Source organism: Antechinus flavipes, chromosome 2 (genome assembly GCF_016432865.1).
Source record: "Antechinus flavipes isolate AdamAnt ecotype Samford, QLD, Australia chromosome 2, AdamAnt_v2, whole genome shotgun sequence".
Lineage (NCBI taxonomy): Eukaryota > Metazoa > Chordata > Mammalia > Dasyuromorphia > Dasyuridae > Antechinus > Antechinus flavipes.
Genome location: NC_067399.1, coordinates 399,220,661 through 399,239,833, shown reverse-complemented (window position 1 = coordinate 399,239,833; position 19,173 = coordinate 399,220,661). Strand labels below are relative to the sequence as shown.

Here is a 19,173-nt window from a genome sequence, read left to right as displayed (position 1 = left end):
TATCTGGTAAAAATCAGGTATTGAGTGGAGCATAGATGCAAACCTCAATTTATAGGTGAAATAATATCTATACAACACATCTGAATCCAACTGAGATTTTACCCAAAGGCTCTGGAGAGAAAAGTCCATGATACTCTCTTTAAATAACCCCGTTTCCAACTATTATCATTATAAGATCTGTTTAGACTAAGAGGAAGCCAATATTAGCAAGCAGGATTTATAACTGTCACACCAGTATATCCTTCCTTACCTTCCTCACAGTGGTGTTTCATGAGGATAAAATCCGAGCAGAGTTGAAGGTGCCTTGAAAAGCAAGAAAGTGCTATATAAATGCAAAGGGTTATACTATTTCACTTCAGAAATGGGTAAATTTGGGGTCACTTCCATTAACCCAAAGACAGCAGCCACCAGAGGTGGAAGAAAATGCTACAGAAAACTAGAAATATGCTCATGACAACATTTGGAAAAACCGGCCCGTTTTAATAGCTTTTTAAAAAAATTCTTAAAATTTAGAACAGGTCTCATTTCCTTTACCTTTTCCACTTGACTACAATTCAGTTACATCCAAGCAACATTTTTATAATGAGAAAAGTAAGAAACAGCTTCCTATGCAGCAGCAGAAAATTAGATAGAAACACAAAAAGGTGCAAGTTAAACAAAGACCTTTCCGTAAGTCACAGCTCACCCATACAAACAAAATAAAAAGTTTGTTCACTTCACAGTTAGAAAGGTTAACATCTCCCTTGTGAAAGGAGGCATGAGTTTGCAATGCAGGCCCCAAAGTTTTGTGAATAGATCAGTCACTTTGGATAGTAGGGCATAAGCAGGAGTTTTCTTAAGACTGAAAAGAAGCTGGTTTTGTTTTGTTGGCAGAGATTCCTTTAGCAAGAGGAGGATAAAAGAGGAAAGAAAGTATCTAGGGATGTTTAATTTTCAAAGTTTGACCTTGGGTAATAGGGAAATAATACTTAATGACTTCTTAATTACTAGTACAAGCAAAAGAATTATTTTAAAAATATTGTCAAACATTTGCTTTCACCCTAGGTCAAAGTTTGTCAAACCCCCAACACACAAAGGAATACATACAATTGGAATTAGAAATCTCCTAAAGATTCCCAGAAGTTTCACACTCATCCTGACCCTCTTTTTTCCTGTATGATTAAGAAGCAAAGGACATTGTTACATTGGTGACCATATTTGTTAATATGAGTTTGGCAGGGCTTCTCCACCTGCCCTGTGCTTGGGAACTCGGTTTCAACTCTTCCCATATCTTAGCATATTATATGTCACCATGGAAACTTACAAAGGAAAAAAATATTTACTCCAAGATTTATTTATTACATTTCTAAAGCGCTTTTCCTCCTGAGAGCCCAACCACTGTAGCAGGATGTTAGGGACTGCTGTGTTTTCCTGCATGAGCCCCCATCCTCTGGGGATCTTGAGAAGGATAGTGGATGGGTCCTGGAGCTCGCATGAAGGGAGGTGGTGGTCCCATCGGGTGGAACATGTGTGGTCCAAAACCTACAGATGGGAAGAAACAGATGTATCAGATATTCAGTTCTCTTGACAAATGTCCATAATTTTCAGTTCTTTTCAGTCTATAGTAGCAATATATAAACCAGAGCAAGCCTTAATGAAACATTCGAAACTAGCTATCAGAATTAAAGATATCTATCCAATTACTCGTTCTTTCCTCAGCGTTTCTCCTAAGAGTTTAATAAAGCTGAAATCATCTTCTAGGGACCTAGAGTTCAAGGCTTCTTGAGCAAGAGGTAGTTAACTCTAAAGTAGTCTACCAGGCAAAATTTGACTGCGATTTGGGGATGAGGTATTAAAATTGATGCAAACCTCTTTCACTAGTTAATGGATGACAGACTGGAATAAGATTATATTTTTAAACAAGTTTTACAGAACCATAGCCAAAAAAAAAAATCTGTTAAACATTTTTTTTTTGATGCAGTAGATTTAAGTATTAAGTTACAAGATATTAGCAAAGTCCTATATTGAACTTTGTGTAAACTAGTTAACATACCAGTTAACAAAATTATTAGTTGGACTGGTGATACTACAGAAAGAAAACAAAAATACCAGCAGATCAGGATTAACTTTGTGGAATTCTATGATATAAACCCAAAGAATGTAATGCTAATGTTGAGTGTGTGAGTATCTTGAGAAGTACAGGAACAAGAAGTAACTCAACAATATTCTGCTGAACTTTTCAGTACCCTCCTGTTAAAATGCCAATCACATCTAAGAAGTAGCCTCCTCCTTCACATCGTCTCCTAAAGCATTTGCAAATTCCTCTGAATATTTTTTAAGTGTCCATTTCTTATCTTACCCACCAAACTGCAAATATCAGGCTGGTATCCCCAAAGCATTTAGTTCTCTGCCCTGCATATAATGGACACTTTGTAAAGGAAGAATGAAGATTTAGTTTCAGAGAAGGGCCCCTCTGTTGTTGATTAATACTGTGACTTGTGATTTATAAAACAAAGTAGAATTCAATTAATTGATGACATCATTTTTGTGTCGCACTGTGTTTTGAAACTAGCATAAAAATTTGGGCAGAGAATAAGAAGACTGGAGTTCTATTGATCTAATTAATAAGCATTTATCAAGTATCTATTCTGTGGCAAAAATGAAACAACTCGTCTTCAAGGAGTTTACTGTCTACTAAGATATACACCTGTATAACATGTAAATAAATATATACAAAATAATACAATGTAATTTTCAGGGGGAAGGAAGGGAGTGCAAGGAACAGCCCTAGCACCTACAGGAAAACATCAGGAAAAGCTTCATGTACATAATGACAGGGAAACAGTCAATGCAAAAGGATGGAAGCAGGAGATGGAAATTCATATCAACTTTGTCTGGATTGTAGAATATAAATTGGAGCCAGGCTGGGAAGAGCTTTGAAGTTCAAACAGAGGGGCTCATTTGATTTTAGAGGGAATAAGGAGACATTAAAGAATTCAATTAGTCCAATATTCTTATTATGCAGAGAAGGAAATTAAGGACAGACCCAGGTAGATTCAGGGCTTTTTATCTTTTGGGCTAGAGGCAGATTAAGAAACTTCTGAAAAAGAAGGTCTTACCTGGTGGGGGAGGAGGTGCAATGCCAGGAGGTGGCGGCAGGGCAATATTAACCACGGCTGGAGGACCACTGGGAGGGAGATTAAAATAATTGGCAGAGGCTTCTTCTTCAGCTGCTGGAGGAGGAGGAAGAGCTAAAGAAGAGAATACAAATTAGATAACAATGATGTTCAGTGCAGGAAAGCCAAAGTGGAAGTATGTAATTACTGATTCTTCCTGTTATTTCTATTCTTTGTTGATGGGACCTCTAAGAGTTGCTACCTATCACAGAGTAACAAGCTACTTGTTATGAATGTTCAAAGCAAGCAATGGAATAAAAACTTTCTTACCTCCAGGAAGTCCTGGGACAGGCTCCAGCTTAATTCCAGAGTCTGTGGTTCCTTCTTTTTCTTTTTCTTTTCCTCTGGCTGCTTGAGATCTGAAACATAAACAAAATCAAAATCATCATGTAAGATGACATAAAGACCCTATTACCACTCTCTAGGTTACCCCCAAATTCAATACTATTTAAAGAAGGTAATGTTATTCTGGAACACTGACATTCAAAGTTTTTGTATATAGCTCACCATACTACAGTCTTACAAAAATTGTTAAAAGGCAAGCATAGACACAAAACTTACCTTCCCCATTTCACATTAAGCCTGCGCCCATTTACAATCAGTTTATTGAAGGACTTCTCGGCAGCCATCTCTGCAGCTTGCCTTGTAGCAAACTGGATGAAAGCGCATTGTTGTCTCTGTACAACTGTTATTGTTCGGATCTCACCAAACTGGTAAAAGTGATTTCTATATGGATGGAAAGATGGACAAATTCGAGTCTACCTTAAGTTAAATATATAGCACAGTTACACAAAATGACACATATATCTCCATTCTCCCCCATTCCTCTTTCTTTACTTTGGCTAAGAGAATAAGCAAAAGAGGAATACCAACCAACTGTACTTCTTTTATTACTGGATGGAATGTCTGGACATGTGATTTGCTTTTGACTCAAAATTAAATAAACCCAACAAGGTAGGGTGAATGTTCTTTAAAGAATATGGAAGTCCTCTTCCCCTCAGGGAAAAGTTGAGACAAAGGCTCACCTATAGCTATGTGAAGCCAGGCAAGTCACTTAATCCTATTTACCTCAGTTTCCTCATTTGTAAAATAAGCTGGAGAAGGACATGGCAAACTGTTCCAGTATCTTTGCTTAGGAAACTCTGAATGCAGTTAAGAGTCAGCCATGACTACTCAGCAACAACAGCCTCTGTGGTTAGGTGAACCTCATGAAACTTTTACCATTAATACTTATTTCTTCAAAAGGTCTCCAAAACAAATTACAATGTGAAATGCATCACAGGGTTTACTTCCAAACTGTTCATTTCTCCTTATGCCAGAAATATCATACAAGTCCACCAGACATAAACCCAAAGAGTCTCCCAATCTGCTGCCTTACATCAATTTCCATTACCATCACTACTGCATAGTTTTACCTTTTTAGTGGGAATTTGTGTCCCTTAACAAATGAAAATGTATGCACATACCTGAGATCCGTCTCACTAATTGTATCTCCCAGACCACCAACATACAGAGTGGTTATGGTCTTATCATCTGGAGGGTCCAGGCGAGGCATTGTTGAAGCCCGTTTTAGAAGCTTATCTGCCACAGGATCATTAATGCCATAATATCGATCTTTGATGTTCTGATCAGCAAGAGGATCATCAGGGTCTGTAGGCTTCTCATGTCTATGAATTAAGATGAAAATGAACAACATTGACTTTAAAGCTAAAGAAGCTAAAATTCTATCGGGCCATCTAATAAGTTTACTTCAAAAGAAGTTATGAACAGAATAAAATACTTATTAAAATTGAAAATCATATCATATTATATTGAACAACCTCCTTTCTTAGTAGCCATAAACTTCCCTTCCTCAGTTATATTACCATCTAACACATAGATATGAGATCCTTTCCAAATTAAATTGCAACTCTTCATCTTCATCTTCAATTTTCTCATTAACTGTGATTCTGCAACACTGTTCATTTAGAACCATGAACTCTTCAACTAATTATTTACAACTTCATTTTAAGACATCCAAGAAGAATAATCATACCTTGTCACTAGAAACTTTGAATTTCCTACTTCCTTATTATTCACTTTAACTATGATTTCCAATTCCTGAGTTTTTCAGTATTCTTCCAGTGCATTAATAGTGTTCCAACAGTCATAGTTCCTTCCTTGCACAATCAACTACTTCAATAACATCTTCTCTTTTACTTTTCCTCCTTTGACCTTTCACTACTTCTACTCTGCTAACTGGCAACCTTGGATAGTTTCTACCATTTGTCTCCTGTCATGCCTATTTTGAGCTCCTAAAATGAAGCTGGAGAAAAATCATAAAATTGTTGACTTGGTTCACCACAAACACATGCTAATTTCAATGGGGCTCTCAATGTTGTCCTGCAATTCTTTTAATTAACTTTATATGTACCAAAGCCCTATAGCTACAATGAATCCAAGTATTTAATGATCACAGAATATAGTACATTGGTAAAATATATGGTGAGCATCTTCAAGAATTGCAAAGTATGTTTTAAATCTATTTTCTAAATCAGGGGTCTTTAACCTAAGATTTGTGAACTTTAAAACAAAACCAAAACTTCTGATAATTGTATTTCAATCTAATTTTTTCCCCAGATAAATCTAGATATTTCATATATTTAAAAATACTACTGAGTGTATGTAATCTCCCAAAATGATTTTAAAAATCTTGCTCTTAAGTCTTTTTTGGTAAGTTTTTATTGATTTCTGTTTTTTTATACTAGCATAGTATCCCTTTCTATCCTACTCCCTAAGAACCATTCCATATGACAATTAGCAGTTTTTAGAGGAAAAAAAAACCTGACTGATGTAAAAATCCAAAAATATATGTAATATGTAACATCTGTGAATCTCCTAACTCCACAAAGGTTGAGGAACTCATATTTCATCTGAGTTCCACTTGATTTTTATAATTTTGTTAACATTTTTATTTTTCAAGTGTCATTTTCTTTTCATTTATATTGCTGTAGTTTCTATATCAGTTCAAATAGATCTTTTCATACTTCTCTGTATTCATCACACATAACTTCTCAGAATGCAGTAATATTCCATTATATTCATGTATCACAATTTGTTTTGCCATTCCCCAATTCATAGGCATTTATTTTGTTTCCAATGTTTAGCGATTACAAAAAGTGCTGCTATAAATATTTTGGAATGTATACGGATTTTATTTTTATTGATGGCTTCCTTGGAACAGAAACCCAGTAATGGAGTTTAATATTTTTAAAAGTGGCTCTGGATTCTCTTCTTACTGGCTCTCTTCTTCTCCCCCCACCTCAGTACTTTCTTGTTTGCTGCTTTTCTGATTTAGTTTAGGCCCTCATAGCTCTTTTAATTTTGACTAACAATGTTCTAATCATTCTTCTTGCCTACATTCTAGTTCCTTTTCAAAACAGCACCACTATTTTCTATATTCACACCACTAGCCACATATTTTTCCCAATATGTTCCACTGATTATTTCACTTCTTTACTCTAAAATTTACTGCCTCCATGAAAAATTCCTCACAAACACTTCTCTTTTTTCTTTTAGTAAAACAGTATTTTATTTTTTCTAATTACACGTAAAAAGTTTTTGGCATTCATTTTCTAAATATGATTTTGAATCCCAAATTTCTCTCCCTCTCTACTCTCCCAAAATGGCAAGCAAACTGACATAGATTATATATATACAATCATCATATTCCTCTTAGTAAATTTTGTGTCCAGATTTTAATCTCTAACTAGACTTTGGGCTTTCCATATGGTGGTTACTTAACATGTTTGCTTAATTGAATTTCTATTCTTCACATGGGATAACCTTCCTGCCTTCACTACTTAAATGTTAAGACCTCAAGAAGAAACACTTTAAGTCTGTGCATGGTAATTAAGGAGAGTGGGTACACAACACATACCATATGCTCAAAATCTTTCAAGTTCATAGATATACAGTCTAATGCCTAGCATCCTTCTTTGGATCTGACCTGTTATTTCAGTATAAAGTAGTCTGCAAACTTTAAAGTTCTTTACCAAGAACAGACCTACCACTGTTCAATATCCTATAGTACTGCAGGTACATAGGGCATTGAGAGTTTAAGTCATACAGCCCTTATGTATAAGAGATGAGACTTGAACCTAGATTTTCCTGATTCTAGACTAAGGTTCTAGCTATTATGCCTCTAATAAAGGCCTTATGTGTAACAGATGCTTATTAAATAGATTAACAAAGATTATGACTTCTCAGTTGGATGAACAATCCCCCTCCTTACCACTTAAACAATTTCTAAATGAGACTCCTTTCCTACCTGTATGGACACTCCTCTCCTCTTTTACATTCTCCTTTCACCCAGAAGGAACAAATGTGAGGACGATTCCGTTTATAATAAGGGGTCGTCCGAGCCAATTTAAGCAGCATGTCACTTGTAGCTGTAGCTTTTCCAAGAACACCAACTGGCCGAGTTCCATCAGAGTTAGAAATCTACAAAAACATGCCAAAGGAAGAGAAATCACACCAACAACAACGATGCTTGAAGATAATTCCAAAATCCCATTTCACATCACTTTCAGTCAAGAAATCACAGCATTTCCATACCTCTCGCTCAACATTCTGGGTATAATATTCTTTGTTCACATCAGATTTAGGCATGTCATCCTTAAAGGATAGTCCTGCATCACGGACCTGAATAGGTAAGCCTGAAAGGAGGGAGTTGAGAAGTTCAGCAAAATCTCAAAGTCTAAACAACAAGTTGCATTAATTGAATATGCACTAAAACTTAAAATAGCAACAATTAACTTTCAACTATTTAAGGCACTGTAAAGAATAGTCCAATTCCTACATTATTGCTTTTTATAAAATACTACTAAAAATAAATTAAAGGCCATGGCTTGGAAATTTTTAATCAAAAAGATTTTTTTATTATAAAGTTATAAGATTACATGTTAAGTTTTTACTTAGAATCTAATATTATATACTATTTTTACGGGATTATAGAATCTCAGGGACCTTAGGGATCATTTTAGTATATTTTTCACCTGAAGCACAAACCACCTTCACAATTATTTCTGATATGTGGTTACTTAGCCTCTGCTTGAACACTTCCAATTATAGTGTTGTCATAATATTCTATGGTAATCATTCCATCTTTGGATAGTTCAAATTGTTGGAACTGAAAATTGCTTCCTTATAACTTTCATCCATTAGTTCTGATCTCTGGGACCAAGAAAAATAAATCTAATTATTCTTTCACATGACAATTCTGTAATCACTTAACTCTAAAAACCAGGTTAAACTAATCCAAGCTTAGGAAGAATTACTTTTAATTCAAAGCACAATTTGAAAAGCACAGGGCTCCAAACTATTCTGTAATGCTATGCATCAAAGAAGAGATATATTAAACCAACAATTTTGCTTGTAGCCAACAAATTGAAAATTACAATGCTGGAGTTAGCTTCAACTTCAAACAATTAATATAACTGGCCAATTGTAGAATTTTGGATGCAAAAATTCTAACATTTAGCAAACTTAAAAGTTTCCTTTATCTAGATCAGGATCTAGAGATGTCAATATCCTTTATCATGATATGAAAACCTAATTTTAGATACTATTCTGACCACCACTAGAATATTATCTCCCCTTTCCAATCAAATAGGCATCAGGGATGATTCTAAGTAAACTTAAGTAATAAATATATAGATAATTTTTTAGGATTTAAAAAAAATTTGAACATAAAACCTAAAAATGAACATTTTCAAACATAAACAGAATAGAAAAAGATTCTATTTGAAATCATATGTTTACATACAGCTTATATAATTAAAAACTTCCAGATACTTTTAAAGCTATCCTATTTACTGACATGTAGATAATTTTTCTTTCCCTCCCTTTTTTGGGAGACTAGGTCTCCCTATTTCATTCAGGTCAAAAGTACAGTGCCCACTCATGGCTTGATCCAACTACTGATTACTGACTGACATGCGTTGACCTGGTGTTTTAGATGTTGGCCAATTCATTCCTCCTTTGGCAGCCTGGTATCGTTCTGTACTCCTAAGGGATTCACCACATTAGTGCCATACTCACCATAGATGCCTTATTGGTTTTAGATCTACTCTAGCTCAGAATTTCTGAGCTCAACAATTCACCAGGTCTTAACATTCCTGGTGGTAGGAATCGGAGGTGTGTGCCACTAATATATATAATTCTTAACAATCAAGAAATTACAAGAGTATGAGAACTTTCTCCAACTACCTGCATTTCTTTGTCTTCTCTACTTCTCAAAATACTAGATACACAATACAGGTCTTGAAATTCTTTCCCCATTCAGCAAAAAAATTATTATTATAGCAATTTTCATTAACTAACTTAATTCTGATCAGAGTCCCATACTAATTATTTTTAGTTGTCTTGTTTCAACTAAACTTCTTATATATTTCCAGGCCCTTTTAAAAAGACAAGAATTAAGTTTCTGCCTTGAAGAAACTTACATTCTAGTTAAAGAGTACAGTAGTTAAACATATGAGTAAATAAAAGGTAATCTGATTAGGGATAGAGGGCTAACAATTAGGGGAAATCAAAGAAGAATCCATGGAGGAAAAGTTTCACCTGAGCTGAACTTTGAAGGGATTTATTTGAAGGACTGCATTTCTGACATGATGGCTTATGTGAATGAAGAGAGGTCGGAGATGGAATGATAAGTTCAAAGTTTGGCTGGAATGAAGTATGAAAAGAATGATGTGCTGTAAAGCTGGTAAAGTAGGTCCTTGGATAATTAGACATCGATGATAACAGACAAATATTAGATCTCCCAAAAGTTGCCAGCTTGACACATGGACAAAAGCACTCATTCTGAGTGTTACGGCTCTACTCCCCAAAATGCTGATACTACAACTGCTTCCAAAACTCAACCAGCATTATCAAAAGCATTGCCTTTTCTTAGCATCTCTAGGTCTCCTTAATCTTCTGACAAGCTATTTTTTTTTTCATTTACTCATTCTACAAATATTTGAATACCTCTATTATAGATAAGGCAATGTGGGGAAACAAATTCCTACCCAGTCTAGGAGGAGAAATAAGACATGTACAAAAATGATTTTTAAAAAATGCAGCAAGAAGTGCAAGAATTTAGGGGTGGGAAAGATTACTAGCTGAGGAGATCAGAGAAGGTTCAACTTAAACCAAAATAGCTCTAAAGTGGCTGTTTTTGAAGTTCTCGTAACCTCAGTAAGAGCGTGACAGCATCAAGTCCACTTTATGGAAATTTTAATAAACGATCTAAAGAATTCAGCTGAAATGAGGCAAATTTTAAGAAATTTAAATGTAGTTTGGATTGTAGTTGTACATATAAAATCCCACAGTAACTGCTATGAGAACAATTCTTAGGTGACTGACTTCCTCTACCATTCCATCTAGTGGAAATTCATCTATAAGGGTGCATATCTGAGAGGTTTGGACTAGAACTGACCTTGAGTCCTAATAACTTCCAAGGCTTCCACTAAGGGCCAGGTGAGATCTAGAGTGGGTCCAAAATGTTTTCGGAAGAAGCTGTACCTTCAAGCATCAATCAGATGAAACCAGACTCTCCAGAATGGTCCTGGACTGAACCCCCAAGGTTAGATTAGATGGGGTCAGAACTGATGAAGGATAAGGGGGGACCATTTTCTAGGGCACTTGTTGGTTCATCTGACAACACAAACTCACCATATTCTAGGTCCAAAAGGCAGGTCTGACATACATTTTTTAGCTTGCTGCAGGTTTGGCACACTTCAGTCTTCTTAAAACGCATGCGAACACCGGGGCACCAGCGGAACACTGTGAACGGCCTGGCACAAATCTGGAGCACAAAGCCAGAGACCTTTACTGGCCTAGTCCCAGGCCTACTAGTACAACTACCTAATCACAGGCAAGGCCTTCTCCTTTGGAACAATTTCTGAACCAAGAGGGTTGGGCTGGTGTTTAATGTTTCAATAATCTTGCTTTATAATGCTTGAAAATGTAAAGAAACAACCACTGATTAAAAAAATCTTTTAACTATAAGGAAAAATATAAATTCCAATTTATCCCAACAAGTATGATCAATTCTAGAGGATATATCTAAGAAGAAATAAGTCCAAATTCTAGTTGCCTTTTTGTATACGAGACGAACCAATTCTTGCCCTTAGACAATTAGGGTTCCCTTGGTTTCACTCAACACCATTAGAAGATAAGCTATAGAAAAAAAGAGTATACAAATGGTATAGGAAAGCTTTGCAGAAATAACTTCTATTTTTTCTAAGTCTATTATCTTTAAAGGCAACTTTATTAGAAAATAGGAAAAAGTTCTCCAATGCAGATAAACTTACTTTGCATTCTTTTCCATATTTTTCTTTGGTCTGAAATAAAAGAAAATTGTAGTAATTAGAAAGAACACAACCCAACAAATGTGTCTAGGATATCTAGTTCTCCAAAGACATAAAGGGGGAAAAGGAGGAAAGAGGGATAATTTATACTTCTTTGAATTAATTGGTAGTTCTATCCAATCGTAATTAAGCCTTAGTGAGTTAAGGACCTAACTTCAAGAAACTGAGGGTCACTTAATGCTTCAATAACAACAAAATTTCATTTTTGGACCCAATTTTCCACAGGTGTAAGTAATCACTATTTAGTTCCTTGTAATCTGTCTTCTGTCCCTAATAGTATATAAAAATAGCTCTCTGAAAGGTTAACTGTCTTCTTTGTTAATACTAAACAATATTTTTTTTCAGTCTACACATTGTTAACGAATTTTATGTTTTATAATGGTTTGTCTGTCTCTCTCTTCCTCTGGCTTCCTAGGCATTTCATTCGTTTCTTTTACCTTTGTCTCCTAAGACAGCTCTTCTTGCTCCTTCTATATCCTTAATAAAAGTGTTCCCACTCCTCCCACACCCAACTGTTTTCAGTTTCTTTCTCTCTATACTCTACATTTTGTACTCTCATGATTTCAACTGTCACCCCTAAGTGGAACACTAAACAACAAATCAATTTCTTTATCTGATGTCTATTCCCGTATTATATATTTAACTGCTTACTGGATCTCTACAACTTGATATTCTTCCCCTCAACAATTTAGATTCAGTATATTATCTAAAGAAGAACAATCTTTTGCCTAAAAACTGCTTCTTTCTGATGTCCCTATTTCTGTCAGTGGCAACACTATTCTTTCCTATGCTCATAATTTTGCTGTTATACCTTTCTTCTCCCTTTCCCTCATCCCACACATCCAATTAGCTTTCAAGTCCTGTCAAATCCATCACTACCCTACCTCAATACATCCCCCTTTGTTATTCCCATTGTTATCAACCAACTGAACTCTCCCATTAGTTTTAGCTCCACCAAAAGGGGAAGAGGGAAGGTTCCAGGTCCTAATCCTATATGGATGGTCCAGTTAGTATCTCCCTGTTCCTAATCAACTAATCATGGAACCAAGAAGCATTATTTAGCTATATGCCAAACACCCTACAATGTGGTTAAAGATAAAGCCAGCCATACATTGTATAAAAATAATAACAATAAAAACAATGACAATAATTCATGCTGCATAGCACTTTTAGATTTGTATAACACTTTCTTCATAACAACCCTATGAGGTGAGTAATTTATGTCTTTGCTCAGAATCATAGGGGGAAAAGTATAAATGTTTAGATAGTTCAAAGCAAATTAATAAACACCAAAGGAAAGACAACTAAAATACTTGTCCTACATTACTGATCAGTTAACATAATAAAAACAGGCACCTACCTCTCAGGGTGGTTGTGAAAATTGAGATAATAATTTAGCTTTAATTATTACAATCAAGTGAGAGAATAAGACAAGTACATAAAGACTGAAACATAAATTAAAATATACAAGGTCAAAAAACTTTTAAATTAAGAGATTAAAGAGAGAATACTTAGTGAAAGAATAAACAAGAACTGGACTTTGAAGGAAGAAGTAAGTTTCAAGAAGTTGAGAGAGGGAAAAAGAATTCACTATGGGTATGAAAAACAGTGGCAAGATAAATAATAAAAAAGGCCAGTATAGCTGGAATAAAGAGTAAGTTACTAGGATTAAGTGTGAAATGAAACTGAGAAAGCATGTTGAAGGCTGTTTGTGAAGATCTTGAATACCAGGTTAAATAGATTTTTATCTTACAAGAACTGAAAGGCAGCTTTAAAGGTCTTGTATAACTCCCTTCTTTAAATTTAGATAAAGAATCCGAGCTTGCAAAAAGTTACCTGCTTAAGGTAACACAGCTATTGTATGTCAGAGTTGGGATTTAAACCTATATCTGACTCTTAGTTCAATGTGCTTTCCTTTGTACCACACAATTAGTGTAAAGTCACCAAAGTTGCTTGGACAGAGGACTGATGTTATTAGGCCTGTACATTAAGAAAACGAACTGAAGAAAGTAAGTACAAGAGACTGGAAGACCAGTTAAAAGGTTACTATGCTAGTCCAGGTAATAAGGTCATGAACTAACATGGTGGTAACTATAGTGGAGAGAAACGAACACGAGATTTTAGAGGCAAGATTGAGAGAGCATGGCAACTAACTGGGGAGGTGGGGTGAAGGAGGAGTTTAAAAAAAAGATTTGCAAGATTTTAAACTTGAGTGATTAGAAGGATGATGTCTTAATAAAGAAGTAGGGAGATAAAGAGGGTGCTCAGGTTTAGGGAGAGGAGAGTGGGCAGGAAAAATGAGTCAGATATACTAAATTTTACACTATAAGCAATATCTAGGTGGCAACATTCAACAAGCATCTAGAAATGTAGAATTGATGAACAGATGTCAAGAACAGAGATTTAGGATCATAGAATCTCACTACTGAAGGTACCTTAAAGGATTTCCCTCCATTAACAACTCTGACAAGTTACCTAGCTTCTGCTTAATGTTCCATTATAGCAACTCATCATCTTCTGAGGCAGCCCCTTTCATTTTTATACATTGCTAAAAATGAAAATATATTAGTTGTAGTTCTCTCTTCTGCGGAGGAGAACAAAACCTCCTCACTCAGTTCCCCTATGTAAGGACTGACTCCAGCATTTGCCAGGTGTGACTTGGACAAGTCACTGCGTATATCTCTGAGGCTACACAAGAGGAGACACTGCCTCTTTAGCTGCCTTTAGACATTAACACTAGATGTCCAGCAGACATCCTAAATTCAAAATGTTCAAAACAGAAGTCATTATCTTCCCCTTCAACTTTCTGAGGACTAAGAAAAGTATCACCATTATCCTAGACCCCCAAGCTTGAAACTCAGGAATCAGCTTCCATTCTTCACTCTCTCTCATCACTCCTGAATCTAAGGTGTAACTAAGGTCTGTCAATTTCACCCTTCCAATATCTTTCCACTATGCCCCATTCTTTCCTCTGACACTGCAACCTTCCTTGGTGCAAGCCTTCATCACTTCATGCCTGGAGTACTGCTGTAGCTGTTGGTGAGTCTGCCTGTCTCAAGTCTTTCTCCATACCTTCAATGGCTGCCAGAGATTTTCTTAAAACACAAGTCATACTATGTCACACACTCCTGACACCCTATACTTAATAAAGTCTAGTAGTTCCCTATCACCTCCGGGATCAATTATAAAATTATTTGAAGTTCTTTATAATCTAGTGCCCTCCCCCTTTCCATTCTTGTATCTTCTTTTCCCCTGTAATATTCTTTGATTCAGTGGCATTGGTCTCCTGGCTATTCCTTGAACAAGACACTCCATCTTCCGATCCCTGACTTGGAGCATTTTCACTGGCTGACTTTTGTGCCTGAAATGCTCTCCCTCATCATCTTCTGGCTTCCTTCAAGTCCCAACTAAAATTCCACTTTCTATAGGAGCCTTTCTCTCATAATTCTATACTGTTTCTTTTTGCTGATTATTTCCTATTTACTCTGTATATAACTGATTTCTATATAATTTGTATGTTATCTCACCCAGTAGATTGTGAATTACTTGGGGGAAAGGATTTGTTTGTCTTTCTTGGAATTCCTAGTATTCAGCACAATGCTGGGCACAAAGCCTGCGCTTAATAAATGCTTAATGAGGGAGGATTCTGGGAACATGGCAGAATAGGTAAATAAATTCCAAGGCCTTCAGATTTCCCCCATAAACAAAACACAATTTCTTCTCAGGGTGAACAGAGACCAGTGAAAAACAAATAAGACTGGAACAAGACAGAGACAAACAAAAAAGACCTCAGTACTGGAGGTTTAACCCATATTTAGTGTAAACACCTCCGGGCTACCTTCCCAAAAACAAAAAGTGAGGAACAGTGGGGCTATCTGGGTTTGGAGACAGCCTTAGCCAGAACTGCAAGAACTTTCACCTCCTAAACAACATGGAGGGTCAGAGATCTAAACCTTAGAAAACCGAGGGAAATTTTTTGCTGACAAGGAGCAGCTGTGCTGCTGAGACCAAGAAGGAAGCAGCATACCCACTGAGCGCAGAAGCAGTGGGGTTCCAAAAGCTGCTGGCTGTGGCACTTGCAGGAAGATGGAGTTCTTGGTTTTGGAAGTCCAGACCAGAAGGAAAAGGTAAAGTGAAGTCAGTGGCATCTTCCTCACCTCAAGACTAGATGTATTTATGTTAATAAGTTCTTTTTTTTTTTTTTTTTTTAAAAAAGAACAGGAAAAGGAGAAAAAAAAATCCAATCATTAAATGTTACTATGGGAATGGTGATGAGGGGGTTCATCTTCAAGAGAAGAATGCTGAAGTTAAAAAAAAAAAAAGCCTCTCCTACTCCAAAGAATTAATTGGTTGTCTGCCCAGAAAGAATTTATAGAACTCAAAAAAAAAAAAGACTTAGCAATCAAGTGAGATTGAGAAAAAAGAAAACAAAAACCCCAACTCTGCCCCCACCAACAATTCAAGAAAAACAACAAAATTATGAAAAGTTAACCAACTAGAAAAGGAGATGCAGAATTTTCAAGAGAAAAATGACTCTTTAAAATAAAATATAAAGAATGAAAAAAATAGAAGAGATTATGAAACAAGGAACATCACTGCTAAATTTTGAAACTCCAGTTCAAAGAGAAAATCTTACAAGCTAAAAAAAATCCCACCCCAATACAAATATTCTGGAGCTACAATTACAAGTACACAGAATTTATCATAGGCTACAATAAAAGACCACTGGAATACTATATACTGACAATCAAAAGAACTAAGCTTGTGGCCAAAAATATTATATCCAAGAAAATTCGGTACAACAGTGAATAAAAAATTGAAGAATAAATTGTCCAATTTTCAGAATTCTGTCTCAAACCTGAACTCAATAGAAAATTTAATATGTAATCAAAGACTGAGTTTAAGAGACTCAATAAAGATAAACTGTTTTATTTGTGAAGATGTAAACTTTATTCTAAGACTGACATTGTAGTCCAAAAGAAAGATTGGGGTAGAGCCGAGTATGATATGACTCTAAAAAGCAAAACCGTCTAAGAAAATGTAAAAATAGTTAATTTTGCTACATCCATGCTGCATGGATAAAGCAAGAGCAAGAATTGACAGAGCAATTAGATAAGGGAAGGAGGGCTGGTTCTGAAAACCCACTCACATTGGAATGTGTTAAAAAGGTAAATATATAGAACATAAATATATAGAAAGGCATAGATAGCACCCTTCAAAATCTGTAAAGATATAAGGGGAGAATGAATAGGATGAGGCGAGATACATAAAGGTGTTTGGATTAATAGGAAAGGGATAAAAAGGGAGAGAAAGTGGGACAGAGTAAGATGGAATACAGAAAGTTGTTTAGATCAAGGGGAATGGAATAAAGTGTATAGATTAATGGGAATGGGATAAAGAAGAAAAAAAAGGGTAGAATCCATAGAGGACTGGGCAAAATTAGTAACAGTAAGGCAAATTAACAGGTAGAAGTGGAAGAGTTAGTGAAGATAGAAAACCTAGATCTAGAGATCTAAACAAAATAACAATGACTAGGAGTAGAATTTATTATGAAAAAACCATAAAGGTAAGTAATCACTGATATCACACAAAGTCAATCTTTAAAAAGATCTAATCAAGAAATTGACATTATCTCAATCACAATAACATTTTATATGTATATATGTATATATGCATGCGTGTATTCATCCACACACATCCACAAAAATATATCTGTGCTTAACTACAGCCTGCTTAGGGGAGGTAAAGGCAGGGAGGAAAGGAGAAAAAAAAAAGAGTAAAGTGCACAGCAGAGTTAACAAAAGAAAAACTACAAGAAAGCAAAGATGGATAATTGTGAATACGTCTTCTACTATTACTTATGTTTTCTTCAAATTGAAATTTATTGTTACATATTTTGAATCCTCCCTGTTTTTCTGCCAGGCACACAATGATTTCTTTTTCTTTCTTTTTCTAATTTTGCCTTTAAGTTGTAAATAAAAACAGTTTTAAAAAATGCTTAATAATTGTATTGTGGGGTGCAGATAAGTCAGCTTCTGAGTAAAAGGCTGGGTTTAAGTTCTGTCTCTGACCAATATAGGCTGTCTGATCTTAGGTAACTCATTTATTAATTTCTCAGTGTCTGGGGTCAGTGGAATCAAACTCATCAAACAGAAGGATTTTTGACAGGTCCCATATTGTCTTAGAAAACCTCAAATTAACACTATCTATATTGTACCCTTTAACAAATTTTTTCTGGCAATCTGCAGGGGCAGTGAGCTGCCTGAAGGCCTTTGATACCAGACTGCCAGTTTGACACTTCTGTCTTAGGCAACTAACACTGAGATTGCCGAAGAAATATCTATTTGTACTGAGAGAGGAATTTTTCTCATTGGGAGTTAAAAATGGAGGTGTTACTTGCCAGACTTACCTGATGGTGTTTGTGAAGACAGTTTTATAAACTTTAAAAGGTTATGTATATGTCAATATCATTATGTAGCATCCAAAACCCACTTTAATATCAAAAGTTTCCTACTCTACAAAGATATCTTCCTCTTTCTACCAATTCCAATCTGTCCTGCACCTTGTCCAAGTTTTTATTAAGTGACCACCCCCTTTAGGAAACTATCCCTAACTATTAGGACCAACAGCCCTAATATTACTCATAATATTAGCAATATTGTTTTTCATCCCCACATTTGGGTGATCTACTGAGAAGTGATTCCTGAAACAGTGCTGAGAATACCAAAGTTGAGCACAAGACAACATTCACAGAATAACTTCAAATTGTAAAGTGCTACATGGAGACTGTGGAGTACAGTATAAAGAAATGGACTTGGATTTCCTTCCATTCTATCATTTGCTCACAGAGTTTGTGTGAGAAAAATGTTTTCTCACCTTCAAGTACGAAAGAAATTCGAGCTCCAATGCAAACTGTAAGGGGTTTTATACGATCATATCACCTTCTAGAGAGGAGCTTAATAAACCGAATGAGATGAATCGAGTTGACAAAGACACTCGGATGCCGTGTAACACACAGGGGAAACCTCGAACCTCTGGGCCCTTCTCACTTACCATCCGGATGTAAGGATTTTCTCCAAGGCACGTCTGACACAGAATAGGGAAGTCCTGGGCAAAGGCAAAACACAGAAGGCCGGGTCAAGCCTGCCCTTCTTTCCCCGTCGCCGCATCCTCATTCATTCTCGAGTGAGTGCGAGCAAAAAGGGAGTCGCGCCCCATGCACATACTCAGGCGGGGGCTCGGACCTCAGTTTCCCCATGCAAAGCACGAGCTCCCCAGAACCGAGGTCAACACCTCTTGGCCGAGGGGAAGTGGGAAGAGCGCACCAAGTGCTCGATGGCCCCCACCCTCCGTGGGGATTCCGAGGCCGCGGCTCCGGCTCCCGGCGGTCCCGCCGGCGAGGCCCACGAGTTCCTAGGATCGAGGCCTCCCTCCCTCAGGCCAGAAGCGCCCAGGTCTCGCCCCCCACCTAACTCCCGCCACCATCCCTGGCGGGCGGACTGCCTTCGTCTCGCTCTTGTCCACGCCCCGCGACTCCCGGAGTCCGGATCCCGAGGCGGGCCACTTACCGCGTCCTCCCAGTTCTGCCTGTTGTAGGTGTTGGAGCCCAGAGACGTCGCCAT

General features: G+C 36.6%; 1 protein-coding gene across 1 annotated transcript; it reads right to left on the bottom strand.

Moving 5' to 3' along the window:
• Window positions 1–459: 459 nt before the first annotated feature.
• On the bottom strand, window positions 460–19,173 carry RBM22 (RNA binding motif protein 22). The gene is made up of 11 exons (XM_051973706.1): window positions 19,120–19,173; window positions 18,605–18,658; window positions 11,495–11,578; window positions 10,854–10,986; window positions 7,752–7,852; window positions 7,465–7,637; window positions 4,622–4,822; window positions 3,717–3,881; window positions 3,426–3,514; window positions 3,099–3,230; window positions 460–1,521 (listed from the first exon to the last, which is right to left on the bottom strand). The coding sequence occupies exons 1-11, from the start codon at window positions 19,171–19,173 to the stop codon at window positions 1,391–1,393; spliced, it is 1,317 nt and encodes a 438-aa protein (XP_051829666.1). The 3' UTR covers window positions 460–1,390.